Source organism: Clavelina lepadiformis, chromosome 4 (assembly GCF_947623445.1).
Source record: "Clavelina lepadiformis chromosome 4, kaClaLepa1.1, whole genome shotgun sequence".
NCBI classification, from domain to species: Eukaryota; Metazoa; Chordata; class Ascidiacea; order Aplousobranchia; family Clavelinidae; genus Clavelina; species Clavelina lepadiformis.
The window spans coordinates 6,997,170-7,017,120 of record NC_135243.1 but is presented as its reverse complement, the minus strand read 5'-3'; the positions used below and the strand labels follow the sequence as shown (position 1 = coordinate 7,017,120).

General features: G+C 35.1%; 3 protein-coding genes across 3 annotated transcripts; 1 reads left to right on the top strand and 2 right to left on the bottom strand.

Moving 5' to 3' along the window:
* Positions 1–3: 3 nt before the first annotated feature.
* On the bottom strand, positions 4–5,759 carry LOC143451610 (E3 ubiquitin-protein ligase Mdm2-like). Its single transcript, XM_076952310.1, has 8 exons — positions 5,582–5,759; positions 4,395–4,484; positions 3,896–4,029; positions 3,206–3,299; positions 2,774–2,893; positions 1,885–2,061; positions 1,151–1,237; positions 4–882 (listed from the first exon to the last, which is right to left on the bottom strand). The coding sequence occupies exons 1-8, from the start codon at positions 5,582–5,584 to the stop codon at positions 262–264; spliced, it is 1,326 nt and encodes a 441-aa protein (XP_076808425.1). The 5' UTR covers positions 5,585–5,759; the 3' UTR covers positions 4–261.
* A 937-nt stretch (positions 5,760–6,696) lies between these two features.
* LOC143451612 (solute carrier family 66 member 2-like) lies at positions 6,697–12,516 on the top strand. The gene is made up of 4 exons (XM_076952313.1): positions 6,697–9,776; positions 10,021–10,154; positions 10,410–10,626; positions 11,131–12,516. The coding sequence occupies exons 1-4, from the start codon at positions 9,565–9,567 to the stop codon at positions 11,312–11,314; spliced, it is 747 nt and encodes a 248-aa protein (XP_076808428.1). The 5' UTR covers positions 6,697–9,564; the 3' UTR covers positions 11,315–12,516.
* Positions 12,517–12,553: 37 nt separating this feature from the next.
* Positions 12,554–15,722, bottom strand: LOC143451611 (uncharacterized). The gene has a single exon (XM_076952312.1). The coding sequence runs from the start codon at positions 13,491–13,493 to the stop codon at positions 12,612–12,614; it is 882 nt and encodes a 293-aa protein (XP_076808427.1). The 5' UTR covers positions 13,494–15,722; the 3' UTR covers positions 12,554–12,611.
* Positions 15,723–19,951: the final 4,229 nt, after the last annotated feature.

Below are 19,951 nucleotides of genomic sequence, written 5' to 3'. Positions count from 1 at the left end.
CAGAAAAATAGACCACCTTTAATTTAAACATTGCATACAAAACATAAAATAGTTACAACAAAAATAAGCAGAATTAGCCTGCGATATGGAAAAAGAAGTTGAACTCATAGCCATAAAAATCAACAGGTTATTGTTGACAGTAATAGTTTGTTTTGGTTACAAATCGGGTAATTATAAGAGAGCCACGTAAAAACGCTCTGAAAAAAAATTATAACATTTAATCTTTAGCTGCAAAAAATTGAAATACATTTCCAAAAAAAACTAAAATTGAACGATGAAATTTCGAATAACAAGCATAATCGGCTGTCTACAAACAGGACATGTCTTGCCCTTTTTCTTTAAGCGTTTGGCGCAACGAAAGCAGCAGAACTGGTGCGAGATATTTCTGTGGATTATAACGGCATCGTTTGGGTTGTTCCGGCAAATATTACATAAGCCTGGAAAACTGTTGTTTTCACTGGAACTCGTCGTGGCTTGACTTGAACTTGACATAACAGATTCCATTGATTGGGTCGGCAAGGTGTCGTCAAGATGCATTTTCTTAGGCTCACTTCCCTCGCTTGCAAGCGAAGTTTCCGGCGCGTCTTCCAACTTGTGCTTGAGCGGACTGGCAAAGGATGGTATGGTTGGAACTATAGTCGACTGTGAAGAACAACTTGCTTCACTTGTGTGACCGTCCGGGGTTCGCGTCCTACCATCGGCCACGTCCAAACTAAAGCCTCTATGCATGGGTAGAGGATGGTTTGTTGGCTTCGAAGGTTCGGTGAAACTTCGTTGGATGTCGTGGGCTTTTACCCATCCTTTTCTTAGCTTCCAGCATCTCATGCAGTAACCTACTGTCGGCATATTCATCGTGCCGCATTCGATACACGCCCAGTGTTCCTGTTGGCAATGTGATATAGAAAGATGTTGATCTTGATTATTGTAAAAAGATCTACGATATGCAACACGCCAAATACAACATCGATAACTGAGGTTCGAACGGTTAGGAATCCTCATAAGTTAAATGTGCAAAGTGTGAGAATAAAGCATTTGACACAGTAAAAATAATTCACATTGCCATTACGATGTGAATGATTTGATAGATGAGCAGTTAATACATTAGCGTGTTTTTGTTAGAATAACTGTTTGTGTAAGCTTTCATGCCTACCTCCAGTAATATGTCTGAGTCCATACTGAGGTCCGTGGTGCTGGTGTCATCATCAGAGTCAGTCTGAAACTTTTGAAGACTTGCAATCTACAAACACAGGAGTACATTTGAAGTCATTCACTCAAAACCGGTACCGAGAAAAAGTTTTTTTTAATAACTGCAGACGACAGTACAAAACAATCTGATTCACGACAGAAAACAGAAATATTGACACAAAAAAGGATATACATTGTACATACAGTACAAAATAGAGAAAAAGTTATAAAAGAAATTTTATTAACTATTTGTAGTACATTATATTATATACATGCTTTTTTGTAAGCATATGAAATTAGGTGACAGTCTGCAAAATTGAGACTCAACTTAAGTCAGTTAACTTAAGTACTAACCTAACATGTTCTAACTATTACAAAATGTTTAAAAAAAAGGACGTATAAGAATAAACAGCACAATGCAACAATGTTACTGTAAAATCACTATCGAAAAAGATGTAAAAATAATTGGCAGACACACATGCATATTCCCACGCAGTATGGAGATAATTATTATTATTAGGATGGAGGTGAATAATCACGGCTGGCTATTATGCTCAACATATATGCTTTATTGCAAATATTTCCCAAAAAAATCAGGCTGGGCTATATGTCTACATGTAAAACATATATTTCAACCAGAGTGGCATTCGTTAAAATAGCTATAACACTAAAAGCAAAAACTAGTTGCTGAACGCCTACGTTTGGCATATTCTCTTCCTCATCTGAAGTGACAGGTATAGTATCATCCGAATCAGTATCCGAATCACTTTCATCCACAGGTTCATATTCACCTTGGAAGATCTCATCGCCATCACACGCGTCTACGCTTTCCTCGAATTCGCTGTCAACGTCATGAATGTCGATGGTTTCACGTCCCTGAAAGATTTAAGGTTTCTTGAATGAAGATTCCTGTTTCGGTCAAGTACACTTGAAACTTTACTGGAATAAAAGATCTCAGCACTTGAATTGGCGAACACTACAGTATTTAAGTCTAAAGTACTCCAGAAGAATTTATATATGAAACCATTATAGTGTACAAAACAGAACAGGTAAGCTACTGTATTAAAAAATTTGAAAAGAAATTTGAAACTTGTTCACAAATGCACAGAAGGCCTATGCGAATTATAAAGAAAATTGTTTATTATATCGTTTACGGCTACACCAGCTGTTCAGCGTAATTGGCATTAACTACACCTTTTCTGGTTGAATGTTAACAACTGAATTATCAACACAGCTCAATTTGGAAAAACAGTTATTATTACATAGCCTATACTGTTGTTAATATATATATGCCAAAATGTGTGAAGGTAGCCTAGATGTTAAAATTGACATCTTCCTTGGTAACAATTCATTTTTACAGAATGGAACTCCGATATAGAAATAAAAAATTAACCTATATAGTGCATCAATCATTAACCATCTACGATCTATCCCTAAAATATGTAATCACTAAAACAGGCTCTATGAAGAAGGTCTTTCTTTTTTTCGCCAGATTTCATTGTACAAACACAACCTGACGATTTTGCGTCAAAAAAAGCCTATGACTACTATATTTATCCAGATGCAATACTCAAAGCATCATACTTACAGTATAACTTCCTCCCTCAGTTTCGTCATCAGCCTCGCCATGCCTTGTCTTTCCACTCACATAATACCACCACGGAAGTTCGCTTGAGCTACTTTCACCAGTTTGGGAACAACCATGTAACTATTCATAAATTACTGATCATTAATAAACACAATACTGGTTATTGGAAGATTAATTACTTAACTATATTGCTTCTGCTTGAAAATTATTGAGAAAATTTCGATTTTACCAAAACTAGGTCATCCGATAAATGGTTAAGGACACGTGGTTCATAGTTATACAGGTTAAAAGGAATATTTTTGAAGCAAAAAATTATCATTTGAAGACAGATATAACTGAGGTTTAGGTTAACACATGATAGCTTTCTCATTTAACTAAAAGGGGCACTCTAAATTATTCATTAAACTGACGTACAATATAGTAAATACAGACCTCATTGCATGTCTGATTCTGCTGAAGTTCATTAGATGACATTTCCTTCTTAGTAGCAGGAAACAAACATGGAAAAATAAATTTCCACAAATTTCTGCAAAACAGAGTAGATAGAAAATAAACAAACCGACAGTGTTTGAACTAAAACCTATCTCATATCTTCCTAAATGCAGTTGAAGGTTAACCTGCATTAACCTCGGGATAAGACATACATCACGTCAAAAATGATAATACAATCCAGAATTCAGAATATTTCATCACATTTCTGACAGGCACAGGCCAAGCAAAACACAGGTCCAATAAGACCATTACTTGCAATGGTAGTTCCCAAAAACGACGTCTCGAGGAGATGATAAAACGCTCGATTCATGTTATCTCAATTAACCACGTATTACGAACGACATTTCCTCAAGGTGTCGAAGGCCATTGCCCATTTATTATTCTTCGAATACGCGACATTTTTGTGGCAACATTTTAGCATCTATGTAAGCAAGTGCCAGAATTGTTACCATATGGGTCACCACAAACAAAGCAATAAAACAAAATGGCACAATAGATTTCATAATCATTATACGACATTATTTTCAAGGTATTTAAACAGTTTAAGGTTAAAACAATTCTATACAAACAGGACAGTGCTTGATTTAGACTAATTTGTTAAAGGTGACAAATTTAGAGTAAAATCCTTACTTGAAATCAGTGACGGTAAATTGATCAACTTGAAACACTTCTCCAAGCAGATCGTTTTTGCAGTGAATGATGCGTTTGTTTAAAGGATCGTAGAGCTTATTTGATTCTATGTATTTACCAAGCAGACCGACAACCTAAAAAAATATACTATTGACCATTGTGCTTGCCTTTTACACACAATATACATATCATAACATATAAATAACAGTGACAAAATTAAACAACAAAAGTTATTTATATGCCATAAAAGCCAACAAAAATATAATAACGCGATTGAAATGATACCAAACAAATACCACACCAGGAAATTATACGGCTCATAAGTGCGCTATTACACTGCCCATTTAATTTAATAACACCTTTTATCGTTGTTATCCATTAACATACCTTTGCGTTAGCTATTACTAAGTTGTTATCAGTTGCAATGTAAACCACAATACAACACGAGAATGCACATGAACACACGCAATACGCACACCCTACAAAAGCTGCTTTTTACCTGATCAGCTGTGAAGAGCTGGCCACTGGCACCGGCCATCTGCAGAATGGCCAAAAGTTTTGGCTTTGTACTAAAATATTGTTTGGATGCCTGGCAAAAACAAAATCTGTCATTATCTGTAGCAAAAAAACTCATATATTACTAATACCAAGCAATAGGCTATACCTGGCCAGATAGTAACAGACAATAAACTTATTCCAATTTAATGCATATATATTAGTGACACTTAATATATATTAAAAAAGCTGAACAAATTATATATTTAATTACTCTCTTCATTGGCATTAATATTAACCTTTCCAAAAATAGATGATTAGCATCTACTTTGAATATTATACATAAACAACTATTTCCCCGTAACTATACCAAGCAGTTCATCGTTAATGATAGGTGGTTAGGAGAACGGGCATAGCAAGCATGCGCAAGCTAAAAGCTGATTTTAGTTATTTAAGGTTAAACTAAAGTAAGATTTAGGTTAAAAGATATATGTAGGTTAAGTTTATGTCAGTTTGTTAAAGAAAATTAAAATTAGGTTAACAAGAACCTGTGAAAAATAGCTTAAAAAGTACAACTCTTTTCCGGTGAGATAGTGGCATCCAATAACGAGTATGTTTTAACTTTTAAAGCTACCAGCAAAGCGATATTTTGAAGCAGGAAGTGCGTGTTATTCAGAGATAGCATACGCAACACGACAAACTCGTATTTATGACAGCACACATAGGACTATTGCAATAGAATCATCATCAAGAATTTTACGAAAACAAATTAAGTAACGCAGTCACAAAACTTTTAACAGTTCTAAAGTTTTCATAAAAATTGGTACCACTGTCTTTATCTACAAATTTGTTTGTCTTACATGAAATGGTTGCACAGGCTGCTTTTATAATTTGTATTTAAAATCTACCAAAATGTTTGCAGTACTACAATATTAACACTGTATAAAATTTCACCTTAATTGCTAAACATCAGAATATTACAATGTATTCATGGAAATAGTGAACTTTAAACATGAAGTATTTTAATCTAAAAGTACAGCATGGGGATTACCCATGAAAAGTAGGCTATACTACAACAATTATGCCTTGAAAAAACAGCTGTAAAAATTTTGGTTGCAATCATTACAATTCTTTACACATTAAATTGTTAACTGAATTAAAAGAATCCTTAGGTTGCAAAGACGCACTTACCATTTTGAGTGGGATAGTTGCCACTTGGCTCCGGTTGTCAAAGCTTCGTCGACAAATTTATCTTCGGCGTATCCTGCGCAAGGCCGCGCAAATATAAGCAAAGCGAGAAAAAAGCAGGTCTATGCAAAGAAATAGCAGACAAGCCCGGGCTAGTCTGGCTCGTCAAAGCTTCGGCTCTCTTTTGTCTCATTTGGCCAATGTGCGGTAGTGCTTTTTTCTCGTTACGTCATAGCGGAAGCTGACTGGTATTCCATGAAGGATGGCGTAATGTTAACACTTGGCATATTTTTATGGTTCTGCGTGTGGCGACATGCTTGCAATGGACTCAACAGTTTATCACATTTTCATTTAAAATTTCAACATGATTCTACCCTCGTAAATTGCTAAAAGCCAATAACTAAACTCAGACAATTTCTTTATTTACTTCCTGATAAACAATAAACATGTAATTCTTCTATGCTAATGAAAAACGTAAGCTGAGTGTTACATTTAATTTAGTACATGTTTTTAAAATCTGCAACATCTTAACTTAAATTTAGTTTGCATTATTTTGGGAAATCTTATCTTTTACAAAAGCATTGAACGACATTGGTTTCTATGAAAGTATTTAATGTCAAGAAAATCAAACAGCTGATTTTAGGCAAGATGTCACCACTCACCACACAAGAGTCATGGAAAGTATGGTAGTTCCGGTGTTTCGGCTTATATGTGTTTTTAGTCACATTTATTTGTTGTTTTTCGAAAAGAATTCATGTGTAAGCACTATTTTTTACAAAACCGCTGCATCTGCTTATTTAATGCATAAACTCATACATTTCCAAAATAAAGTAGGAGCTTTATTTAGTTATTGTGCCGACTTGTAGCGGAATCCTTGACATAAGCTAGGCTAACCATAGGTTTATATTATTAGGCCTAATGGTATTATTGGTCAGTTGGTTTAGGCCTACGCCTACCAAAGCTGTATACCGTGCGGAGTTATGCCCGTTGGCTTGTAGCTTATGGTTGTACACTCTACAGCATAGGTGTCAAACTCCCGGCCCGCGGGCCACATCCGGCCCGTTTTACAATAAAACTTGGCCCGCAATGCTATTTTATACATTGAACTATTTTCGGCCCGCGAGATCATTGTGCAGTATAACTTACTTTTTTCAAGCAAGAAACAAGATTATAACAAATCGCGCAATACAGCAGCACAACAGTTGCCTCATCATACGATAGAATAAATCGATTTATTCCCAGCCAAAACCGTCAAAAAAAACAAAAAATTGGTGCTGTTTCGCTGACTGCTCCAATTCATATACTCGTGTCACGAAACGTTCAATCAAGTTTTATCCTTACGGCCCGCGGTGTTAAATAAGTTTTGAGTTTTGGCCCCTGGTACGATTGAGTTTGACACCCCTGCTCTACAGTATCCAGTCAGACGGTACTAAGTTTTAAAGTGACTTTTTCGCCGCCAGATTGCATTGTTTGAGATGTGCATTAGAGCATTTGTGTTAGGACAAGCCAACCATTGAATTTTACCAAATCACTATTTTACCAAGTAGGTTATGCTACCTGGTAACTGGTGTTAAAGATAGGTGGTTAAGTTAGGAGAATGGGTATGCAAAAAGTTAATTTTTGCTATTTACCAGCTTTGAAAGTTTGCTAAGTGCGTGGGAGATTAAAATTAACAAAGTGACTATTTCACTTACGTCCATTTACCAAAGTTTCTCCATCAACATACAGTGATTGCCAACCGGCAGATTTTTGCTGAGAGATTTCATCATTCAATCAATGGTTTTATTTTTCGTCAAAAGCGCGGTGGGGGCGAAAAATCAAGCCGGTTGTTACTAACACGCGCCAATGAACAGGAAAAAGTGACAAAGCTTAAAACGTGCTCCAAGAGAAATAACGATAATAATATTTGCTGGTAACAACTAGCACGGCCACTAAACCTATAATTAGCTATAGGCTATTCATAAAACATAAGTTGAAAAAAAGAAAATTAAGCAGACAAGCAGGTGGTGTGTTCAAGCAACTGATAAATGAAAATTACTTCAATGCTGTACATCAGTGGATGGGAAAAGAAACCCCATCCCAGGCAAGAGCCTGGTTTGTGGTGGCCACAGCACTAAGGAAGGGTGTTGTTGATTAGCCCGAGTTTGTACAGCAAGAATGCACACCAATGTTAATCTTTGGAAGATGTGATGACAATACTGCTTTTTGCAAGATGGAAACTTGTCTGGTACATCTACAATGATGTATGGAAAAAGATGCCAACACTGTCCAGTAGATTAGTGCTGAAAGGAAACCCCTCTTGATCCGAAGCTGAAGACTTGAGTGGTGCTGGTGGTGACGTTTCAATCCAGTAACTGGTTCCAGTCTTTTCTATTGAAAATATGTAAAAGCGATTTGCAGTAATGTGACTCTTATATTAGACGAGGAGAAGAAAGCAATGCGGTGATGTAGTGATTAACAATGGGGCTCGTATGCTGCAGGTCTCGGCTTCGAATCTTGTTTGACTTCTTTTTTGTGTCCTTTATTTGTTTTTGATCTAATTTACTTATGAGAGGTTTGGGTTGGAGGGGATTAGTTTTAAATTAATTTGGCTTTGGGAAATAATGTGATTTTAAGTTGAAAAATAATTAATGATTATTATAATTTGCAGGCTTGCTTAGTAATTTAATCATGAGAAGTGAGAGTTTGGGTTTGAGAGTTTGAGTTTAGAGGGGATTAGTTTTAAGTTAATTTACACTTTTAAAAAATTATTTAGTCGTTTTAAGTTGAAAATTAGCATACATTTCAACTCACTGGCTAACGTAATTGACATTTACCATATTCGTTTTTTCCTACTTCGGTAAACCGCAGCTGGTTAAATGAATGACTACTTCACTAGCAGCCGTTTACTGAAGTAAGAAAATACCAATTGCATAACGAGCTAGATGTTTACCAAAATAACTTTTTTCAAATTCGGTATTCGGCAGCCATTGAAAGCCGCTGCCTAAAATAAAATCCGCATTTAATGGCTGTTGTTTCATGTTTATCGCGCGGGGAATTTTTTAACCAAAAAAAAAAACAGTAAACTTTCTAACTTGGGTTATTTATAAGATTTAATTGTTGCTAAATTTATAGATAAGAAGATTTATTGGGTTTAGGTTAGTATACCATATAACTTATGTTATAACACAAGTAACCGTGAAAATAGCTTCAAATGCATGATTTTTTTGGTGAAATAATGGCACCAAAAGCTGTTTTTAGTGTCTCAAGTCAAGTCATCTAGTTAATTAAGTCGTTCTCTTGCTTAAAACGATTGTCTCGAGTCCAAATTTATTTGTATTAGACACTAATGCTAACAGTGAATTTTTTTCTTACACTACTTAGTAGTTGGTACCACAATTTCACGGATTCCATTAGCAAAAAGTGTGGTACATGCACAAGACCCATCAATATGTACGCTAAGCACATCCAGTTGCCTATTTATCATAAACAAACAAATGAGGCAAATGTGTGAACAACAATTGTGTAAATGCTAATTAATTTTAAATAAAGAATTGAGACTTGGGTGCACACTGTCAAGTCAACATTATGCATCTATGCATACACACACAATTTTTTGTTGAAAACTGTCAGTTTACCAGCAAGTACTTCTGTTATTACATGATTTATCAGTAGTTGTTGACTCGTATTCATGTAGACCTGTACCTGTGTATGGTTGAGAGCATTACGCAATTTAAGAATCTGGTATTTAGTAGTTTTTATTAAGTTTTGTACTGGCAGTAATTAAGTTTTATCTGGTTAGAGTTTGGATAAATTGACACCAACGCTAGTCTAAAAGGATGGCAGGTTAGCAAGATTCATACACTGAAACATATACTGCTAAAAGCAAGACTAGGCACCATAATTTTTATCATGCTTATTCATATTTTACGCAGTATCGACCAATAGGACAACTTGACTGCGGTTAATTATATATTGGTTTTTGCTCTAAATCATGTTAAGGTAAAATGAATATGAATTTTAACCACATACCGGTAAGTGCAGTGGGGTTTATTCAAAGTGTAGTGAAATGGATTGCATCTGGAGCTATGGTGTTCGGCGGTGTCATACCATACATTCCTCAGTACAGAGACATAAAAAGAACGGAAAACTCTGAAGGTTTCTCAACATACGTCTGTCTTGTCTTACTTGTTGCCAACATGTTGCGAATATTTTTTTGGTACGGCATATGATTGTTTTTGGATTGATATATAAATGCAGTAAGACACATTTTAAAGTGCTTAGGTAAATTTATGATATATAATAGCCTAATATTGTATGTTACTGTATTCTGTAGATTAATAGACTTAGGAAATATTTATTTTTCACAATTGTCATACATGATATAAGATACGTCAATAAATTAAACTTTTATGTGCGTCATCTACTGGTATACATAAGTTCGCGAATTTCTTTTTCAATAGGTTCGGTCGCCACTTTGAGTTACCACTTCTCCTGCAGAGCATAATCATGATTATTACCATGATGGCCATGCTGAAACTGTGCGTCAAAGTTCAAAGTTCACATGAATTGAGCACCCGCAGAAGGGCATTTATAGGTTTGAAACCATTATCGTACCTGCTTATGAATGATGATTGTCATGTTTGTCCCGTGTTGGCGTTTTACTGTTTGAGTGCAGTAAATGCCGAGGTTACTTATTACGAACTGGCATTAGATTGTAGAAAACATTTTGTTGTTTTGTGAAATAACAAGGAGCAGATTGTACAGGACTCAAAACACTTGCAAAATAAAACATTTTATTCTGCTGTAGCTGTTTAAATTTTTTAATGTGTGTTTTGTGATCTGTGTATAGATTTTGATTCACGTTTCTTCTGGAAGTGGAACCGCTTTTCAGATTACGTCCAAGCAGTTTTACTTTTTGCTGCGTTTGGAAGCTACCTCAATTATGTTTTTCTTGATTATGCTGTCTTTGTCGAAACCATTGGCTTCTTAGCAGTTTTTGCAGAAGCAATGCTTGGTGCTCCTCAATTTTATCGAAACTACCAAAACCAATCAACTGTTGGAATGAGGTGATAACTCAATTACTGTTAATAATGTAGAGCTTTTCAAGTATATATATACACTTACATAAATATAAATAATATTATACTTATTAATATTTATATCTATATATTATATATACTAATGATGTACCAAATTAAAAATGATTCAGATTTGTGAGAGTATGAATCTGCAAATGTTGTCCATTTGCTTAAGCAAAGCAACTGGCAAGCAAGATATTCATGCATCAAGTCGTGAATAAAATCACATTTTTGGTGAATAAAAGAAATTAATCTTCAAATAATTTTTGTTAACCTTGCCCCTGTCATTATATTCAATCAAACAAACAAAAACCTAAACATTTTGCTGTTATCGTCAAGTTCCAAGCCGGCACATCCCTAGCACTTTATAGGATGATAGCAGATTCTTTTAAGAAATGGTTGTCATTATGGTTTTGGTGTATGTTTGTTATGTAAAATGCACACAGTAATATGTGTTCAACAAAATGTTATATGACTTTAATTTTCTTGCAGTGTCCAAATGGTTGCAATGTGGACTAGTGGCGATATTTTCAAAAGCACTTATTTTGTCGCAAACAAAGCCCCTGTTCAGTTTTGGATTTGTGGCATCATGCAAGTATGTCTGGACATTGCCATTTTATTTCAAGTTTGGTATTACTCCAAGCATCCCCACACGACACGAAAAGCAGCTTTATGACTGGGACAAGCGTGCAATGTCAGATAGTTCAATCTGGAAAAGTAAAAGCTTTGGTTTAGGCCATGCTGTTACATGTCTCTGTAAATACATTCCCTCTTCCCTGGAAAACTTGTTCTACTTCCTAGGATCTGCTAGTGAGCAACATATTAAAGTCAAACCTTCATTTCAGTTTTATTTGTCTGGTATATATGATCAATCGCTAAATATTCACTCATTTTAGTCGCTCAGTCTTTTGACCAAATGGCCATCCCAGATTTTCTTGCTTTAAGTATTTATTTTGTTAGGCTTGGTGAAGGGTAAATGTGTCAACTTGCCTAAAATTTTATTGATTCGATGTTCTCATATGTTGTATCATATGCTTTTTAACAAGCCAATATAATTTATGTATGAATGCATAATCAGACGTGGGATGGTTTTTGATCTGTCAACAGTTACATGATAACTGAATGTCTAACATACATCAGTGTGCAAAATTTGATTTAATATGCTGCATGAAAAAGTTTAAATGTTATTCAAGAGATTACATGTGTTGTGAATATGATATAATTCATTCTAGATTTATGTTCATTGATTCTTTTAATCATACAAGAATATTTTTGGGAGAATGCTTTGGATAACAATTGGCCTATTTTTAAACTATATTGCGCTTTTTGTTTTCATGTTGCTTTGACCTGAAAATTTTTTAAAAGTTCAGTTTAAATACTTTGTAGCATTTGTTTGCGTAGCAATCAGCCTGTGCTGATGCTTTCACCACTCCTTTTTTGTTTATGAAATATTTTTCCTGGATCAGCGATACAATTTCTTATGATGTTACATTTGTCTAATTATACAAAGCTAGTTAAAGTTTTGGTAGACCTTAATGGCACTACTTAAATACTTTACTGATACACTATGCATAACTTTCCAACATAAAATTCTATCGAAATATTAGTTGTGATACGTGCATTTCTTTTGTTAGCTTATGGCGCTGAGATTTATACGAACATGCTTTCGTCAACATGATGGTTTTCCATTTTTCATAGTTGCACTTCTTTTGCAAAAAGTAGATATTCCCTATTTTCTGCATCAACAACACTACATCATAGAATAGGTTTGTAAAACTGATTGTGATTTCATGTTGTTCTACATATCTTACTGTGTGCCTTGCAAAGCATGAAAGATTTATTGAATTTCAGCCCGAATAAAAACTCTTATTTATCAAACATTGTTTGCATTTCTGCACAGAAGTATCATATGAAACAGAATAAAAACAAATTTTATTTTACAAAATTTCATACATACATGCATGGGTTTAAAACTAAGAATAAACCACTTTCGCCGGATGAAAGTTGGCAACAATTGCAGCTATCTTGATAATAATGTTTACAAACCGTAATTCATCGATGGTCTGCAGCCTGAAAATCCCAAATGAACACAATCGTTCCATAGTATTGTTTATAGCAGATCTAGCTTTACTAAGTCGCATTATGTTTTGCTTTGTGTTACATATAAGCTTTACGCCACCACCAGAAGCTTTATGTGCCTGATAGCATTTTCCATTTTTGACATCGTACACAATATTGCCTGGGATAAGGTTGTTGGCAAAGTTACAATTATCCATGGATGTTTTGGAATCACATAGTTGTGCCTCTGTCACGCAACAAATAGATCCATTGATTGTAAACACAACAGCAACACATAACTGATGAGCCAACTCTATAATATTCATTACAAATTCATCTTCTTTAAGTTTATTTGCTGGGTACATAATCAGTTTAGGATATACCGCGGAAAAACCTTTCATCCAGCTTTCAACAACTGCATCAATGTTTACATTCTTGAATAGAACACTAAGAAATACATTTGGTACATTAAGTTTGGCCTTCATAAACATAATCAGAAGTTGATCTGCCATGGAGTTGTAGCCTTGGGATTTCACATGCTTTTCTAAAAATCGGAGTAGCCACAAAAATATCTGGTACGTAGGACAGCCTGTCAAATACTCAGTAGCAGAAGTATTGCTCTCCATAATTCTGTGACTCCATTTGTGAGCATATGCAAGTCTGTGAAGTTTAAGGTTTTCTTTTCGTATTTTCTGCATGCTTTGATACAGATCTGTGTTCTGTTTATCTAGCATGTTTGTGACATCCTCACTTAATTCCATGTTAGCGTGTAGACTATTTATCTCCATTTTAATCATCTAAATGCGCATACACAATACAATACCAAACCTTAAATAAAATACCAACCTAATATGTATTATGTTCTTGGGCAGCTGCTGCATAAGCAAATAAAATACTGCTAGAATAAAAAGAAAGGGTTGTATGACTTTTAAAGCATACATTAACTCTTCACACAGTTTGCATTAAGATGCTTATGCTTCTACTGAGAGTAGAGTTCCCTCTCTTGATCTGGTACTATAAACATGTCATTCCACATTATTGCCATGCACTCTTTCCATCGAACGTGTAATTTATTATAGAATATTCATAGATTATGCACACAACCAAATTTTCTTCCATATGGAATCTTTAGTTTTGTAAGCAATCTGATGGCTACAACACTGTGCTTATGGACCTAATTTATTGAGTGTGAACTCTTCTAATCTTTTTGGCTTACTTTTGATTACTACGTTATAAGCCTGATTATCATTTAAAATGTTATTGAAATGCAAATGGATAGAAATTTCGCCTGGATGCAATTCCGAGAAAACAAAGCATCACATTTGTAGATACAAAGCAGTAACTTTATTAAATAGTTTAATGACTATTTGAATAAGGTAAATGGGTTTGTTGTTAAAATATGCTGTTACTTTAGAAGAATGGTTGCCAATCTCTTTAAGTATAAGTGTCTTTACAAAATAGAACACTCCAGTACACAAACATCTGTTTTAATCTAGAATAGGCTGCAATTTGTCTTAACAACTTTCCTCTGTGTCTTTGCAGTGAATAGTTTGGTCTAATTTCGGTAAAATATAGGCATTGGAAAAGATTTATTTCACATACATTAAGTACCGGTAATGTTTGTTGTTTTCAGAAATTCAGTAAGTTAAAACTTGACTTTAACTGTTTACGAGTAAATTGAAGTTGAATTAAGATTAGAAGACACATTGAACATTAAAGGTTTATGATGCTTTGTATTATTGCTGATGGGTAATGAATTCAAGTTGGGTTATGATGAAATTGAAAAAATTAGGTTCAAACATACAATTTTTACTGTTAGCTACGAGTAAGTAACAATTACATACATAAGCAAACAATTTTTCAACATAATGTAGTAGGCCTATCACAACCCACAATAAGACCAGAACAAATATCAACAACACAAGTTTAGAATATTTGCTCTGATAAAACTTGAGGTCATATGTATTAGCGTGATGACACATAAGGAGTCCTTAGTAAAGTACCTTAATACAAGATTGCAAATATGAAACTGGACCAATACACCAAACTTTTCAGCTGGCTTAACTGTATTTGTTGGCATTATAAGTAGGTTACTTGTAAGTTACTAAGTTAAGCCATCTGCTAAGCTAGTCAGCCAGTGTGGACTTGTAGGCTACCGCATTACAGTGTTTAGCCGCAATGTAAAATGAAAGTATTATAGGGTAAAATTAAACATAGATGCCAACATATATGATGATACATTGCTACCCTACGACATGCAACAAAGCGTGGTATACTTAAAAAAGTTACGGTATTTGTGGATTTTTTAGCTTTAATAAGTTTGATTTGACTGAAATTACTTGTATTCTTTAATGAATATTAAGAAAATTGCACATCAACTTTCAAAACTATCAATCCATATGTACAACACAAAAAGAATGCAGTCTTGGTTGGCTTCGTATACGCCCATTTCTTCGTAATGCCAAAATAACCTACTGATACTGGCCTCGCTTAAAAATAGCACAAAACAAATGTCAATATTGCATTACTCAGTTTACATCGCAGTTTAACCCAGAATCCGGTTTGCGTAACTATAGCCCACCAAATGTGGTGTAGTATCGCAATCTTTATCATTGGACTGAAGAAAGTCTTTGCATGCCTTAAACTCAGAGATGATTCCTCACCACTCGAGACCCGATTAGAAGCTTGTCTTTTGCGTAAGTGTAGATAGATACATATTTTTTATTCTTTATATTGCTTATATTTTATATTGCTGAACAGAAACAAGCGTCGTTCATTCTTTGGTCAAGCGTATTTCAACGGTACCGTAACTGAGTTCATAATCAAACACGGGTCACATACTTAGGAGTCGGGCACGCTCGACTACCGAGCAGAGAAGGATATGGTTATCACTTATCAGTTACTACAATCGTAGATCATTTCCGCTCACATCAAAACAGTATACACCGGTATCGTCTCATGCTAATTGTAACCGGTTTGACGGCGACCATTGATGTCATCCATGGAGTAATTAAACAGCAAATTGACAACACGAATACTGGAAACGTGTTCGCCCTGTTGGGCTCAACTGACGTCATTAGTATCGAAATCATATAATAAATAATGTTAGTTAAATGGTTTACTGCCAAGAACGATATAAAAACGACGCCGATAAGAAGTGTCTTATATAGTTGTTTGCAAGCGTTGGTAATTATAAAATTCTCAAACGTATGACTATTAGCATTGTATAACTCTATAAAACTCATAATATTTCATAACATTTTTTTCGTTATGCTTATTTTCATCCTGGAGTCATCGCAAGCAGTTGCTAAACGATCGAGTGCATGATGAAGATCAGGTTCGGAATAAGCCGTAAGAACCAGGTCATCTCTAAACAGCAAATGACGGATCCTACTGCTTCTAACCTGGACACACTCTTCGCCAAGGCTGTGCCTGTCTATCCAGTTCATGTAAACTATGAACTGAAGAAGTGAAAGCACACACATCCACAGTGAAAAGTTTTGACTTAACCCAGTTTAAACAGACACAAATCTTAAGGTAATTGTACATTGATTTAATGGCTACTATATAGTAAGCTAACATCAATACCGCACTTCTTCAGCACTCTCCAGAGCTTATCTCGAGAAACTCGATCATATGCTCTTTCAGGATCAACAAAGCAGGCGTAGACACCTTTTACGTATTCCCAAGACTTTTAGAAATTTGCTTAGGAGTGAAAATTTGATCCGTTGTGCTCCGACCGGGACGAAAACCACACTGTGTGTCCTCAGGTTGAGATTCAACAATTTCACGGTATCGTTTTTCCAAGCCATTTGGCGTATACCTTACCAGGTAGACTAAGCACAGAAATCCCCAATCATTAGAACACTCCTTTTTGTGTATTGGGATGATAACACCCAGTTGTTAATCTCTCTAACTTAAGCTTTAAAATGTACACTCGACCTCCTAATGGAATTCATTCATCTACACAGTCTGCCAGTCAGGAACTTGTGAGTTTTCCCACACCCACGTGGACGGAGATTGTTGGATTGACGCCAGAGTATAAGATTTTCCGCCCGTCAGCCAGCTGAACAGTTCCAGAGATACGGCGCTTTGTTTAAGAAATCCCTACAATATATAAGCGATACCGTTTGGCTTCTTCAAATAGTTTTTGCTCCTTTCTTCTCAGAAAGGACATTTCACTTTCCAACTGTTAGCCTTTGACAGAGTCGTGAGCGAATACGAGTAGAATCTCCAAAAGTCTAGGTACTCTGCGCTGTCCCCAGTCGCCTCACCAAACACGTAGCGAACGCATTGGTGGGTTTCCGTTTCCGGGTGACTCGTGGGGCAAAATTTCGCTTAGTTTGACCTCTTACTTTCGACCTGACCTTGTATGAATAGCCCCTTTTTTCTCCAGTATAGCTTGAAGTTCATCGACACATTTAAGCTCCTCTACCACGACAAAACAGGAGTCCATGGAAGAAGTTTAATATTCTTTTATTATTAAATAAACATGTGCCGAAGAACATACACAATTTGACGCGAAGAGACATTTTAAAACAGCGTCTGTGCGCCTTCTTGTCTCATAAAAAGACTATTGGCTCGAAATGCAAAGGGTGAAGTCGAGAAAAAAGACAATGGATTTTTTGGCAAATAATCGTGGTAGCCTGCTGCGATCTAGCGGACAGAGTGACGAACGCTACAGCATCGCTGATTGCTGCTTGTACCCTATTAGTAGCCGTCGTGCTGTAGTCATAAACCTATGAAGGTGAAATGAAGAATGTTAGTTATTCGAAAGTATTTGTTTCAGTTTCTTGATCACCAAACTATACTTTAATAGTTTTGACTCCAGCCTCCATATTCAGTAAAGTATCAAAAATCATAACTAAGCCTAACTCCTAATAAGGCAGTAGAGAGTTAGCCTATAACTCAACTCTGCAGTTTGCACTTATCCGATTTCAGGTTGGCCAGTAGAAAGGTAGGGTTGATTTGCTCGTTCAGTTTTACTACTCGGGCACCAGTTAAAAGCTGGGCACGACGCAATCCGTAGATCGTCCTTGACAGTAATGTGTGCCAATGAATTAAATGTTGCTTTGTTGAAAATTGATTTGAAGATTAAATAAGTCAAAATGTTTTTATAAATGTAATTGCACACTTCCATTGCGTCTGAACATTTTTGCGCACTGCACTTGTCATTTTCGGTAGCACTAAATACCGAATGGGACCGAATAGGGATGGATTTGAGACCGATCGAGATCGGATAGAGACCGAATAGGAATCAAATGGACCGCTTTGAGACTGATCAAATTGTTTGATGGCAGTGAAGTATGATCTAATATCCAGCAGTTTTCATTTTCTCCCAAATCCACCAACATCGCAACAGAAAAATTTTAGGCAATTTTCAACAAGATATTGAGTTCGCAAAGACAGAAAGACTCAAATTTGGGCATGACTGCATGCACTACCGGTATATAGGCCTATAGCTTCAATTTTTTTGGTTATGTTTTTCATAAGAATTAAAACAACAATTTTTGCGTTATTTGTTTGTTGGAAGTTGGTGTGAATAAGAAAATTTTGACCTCCAAATTATGACGTTGACGAGTTATGAGCATGCAACTATGCTACACTTTCCACTAGCCTATGCCTATCCGCTTTCCTAATAAAACCATTTTGGAGTTGTTTGGCCTGCGGGAAGAACGCGTTCTCTTGTGAAATTTTTGCAACAGAATCCATGGCCATAATACTGTCATAATAATAATAATAATAATGATAATAAGATTTATATAGTGGGCTTATCCGATAAGAAGAAATGCTCCAAGTCATTCCTAAAAGTCACACTCTTCATTTTGTAAAAAAAAAATTGGCGACTTTACTCTTATTTGGCGTCTCATTATAAAAGTACGATAGCCAATGCCAAATTTTTTTTTCTCAAATTATTTTCATTTGTCAGGTACTGATCTTATCCACTATTGTTATATGTATCATGCATTAGCTTTTTCTTATTCCACAGTCTGTTTTATGAATACTTTGAAACATGCAATTATCTAAAAGATATGTATGTCTCTAGAAAAGTAGAAACCAACAGGCAATGCAGAAAATGTACAAAAAACAAGCCGCTTGGCAAAGACAGGATATCTTTTAATGCCTTTGCAAGGAAAAACAACCTTTCTGTATGCTTGGATACTTTAAAAAGGTTTAATGAATTGTTTTATAAGAGAAAAATAAAGGCACCTTACTTATGTTTAAGAAGTAAATTTTCAGTCAAGAGATTATAATTTACACATGCATGATTTTGTGCAGTTAAAAAAAACAAGTGGTTGGAATTACAGCAAAGGTTGCTTTTTCTTCACGAGAAAACTCGTAGCCGGCACTTGTTGGTCAACATGTCTCTTCATGTTTAGCTAGAAACTTTTATATTTTAATGTACTGTTCCATTCTTATAACTTCTTACTTCAGCTTCTTTTTCAGCTGTAACTTATTTCTTCAAGTTGCAGCAAACTAAATTTAAATAGAATTATGTTGTAATTGGTTTCATTGGGTAGAAATTACGTGCGGAAAACTATTTATGTAAGATATGTATATATAATCTTCTCATTCGGTACTATTGAGTTGAAACTTGCAGCTACTCTGTTTATAAGTGAGGCACAAAAATAGGGTTTAAGTTTAAAGAAGATTAGACTCTATAATTATAAAGTTGGATTTTGTGCATCTTTGGAAAAGGTGAAAGAGGAAGCTCAGATATAGCTATATCTTCATAAATGGGTTAATTAATTATGCTAAAGTTATTATTTCCTCTTTTGGAAACCATATTTTATACCTTGTTTGAAAGTGGTGGCATCTGGTTAAATGTTTTCTGCTGATTTGGTATTTTCTCATAAATGCTGAATAAGACTATTATTTCATTTGCTAAGCTATTTTATTGGCTATTTATTATAACTATTTCTTGATCTGGCTGGTTAGTGGTGCGTACAATTAGAGATTCTTGTCCTAGCTTGTTCTTGCCATTTCTACATCTAGTAAAAAGTTAATGTTTTTGTTTGTATGGGTAACATGAAACTTCTGAAATTTTGGAAAGTTAGGTATTGTATTGTAAAACGATGTTACTTCAGTTTTTGTATTCGTTAAAGATATTCGATGAATCATACAGACAGAAATGGTGATGTAAATCAAGAAATAGAACCTTAAAGTTAAAATAAAATACTCTGTAGCCTACCCCAGAAAAGAATCTATAAAGGTATTATAAAATAAATATATATGTTGCAAATTTTTATCATCT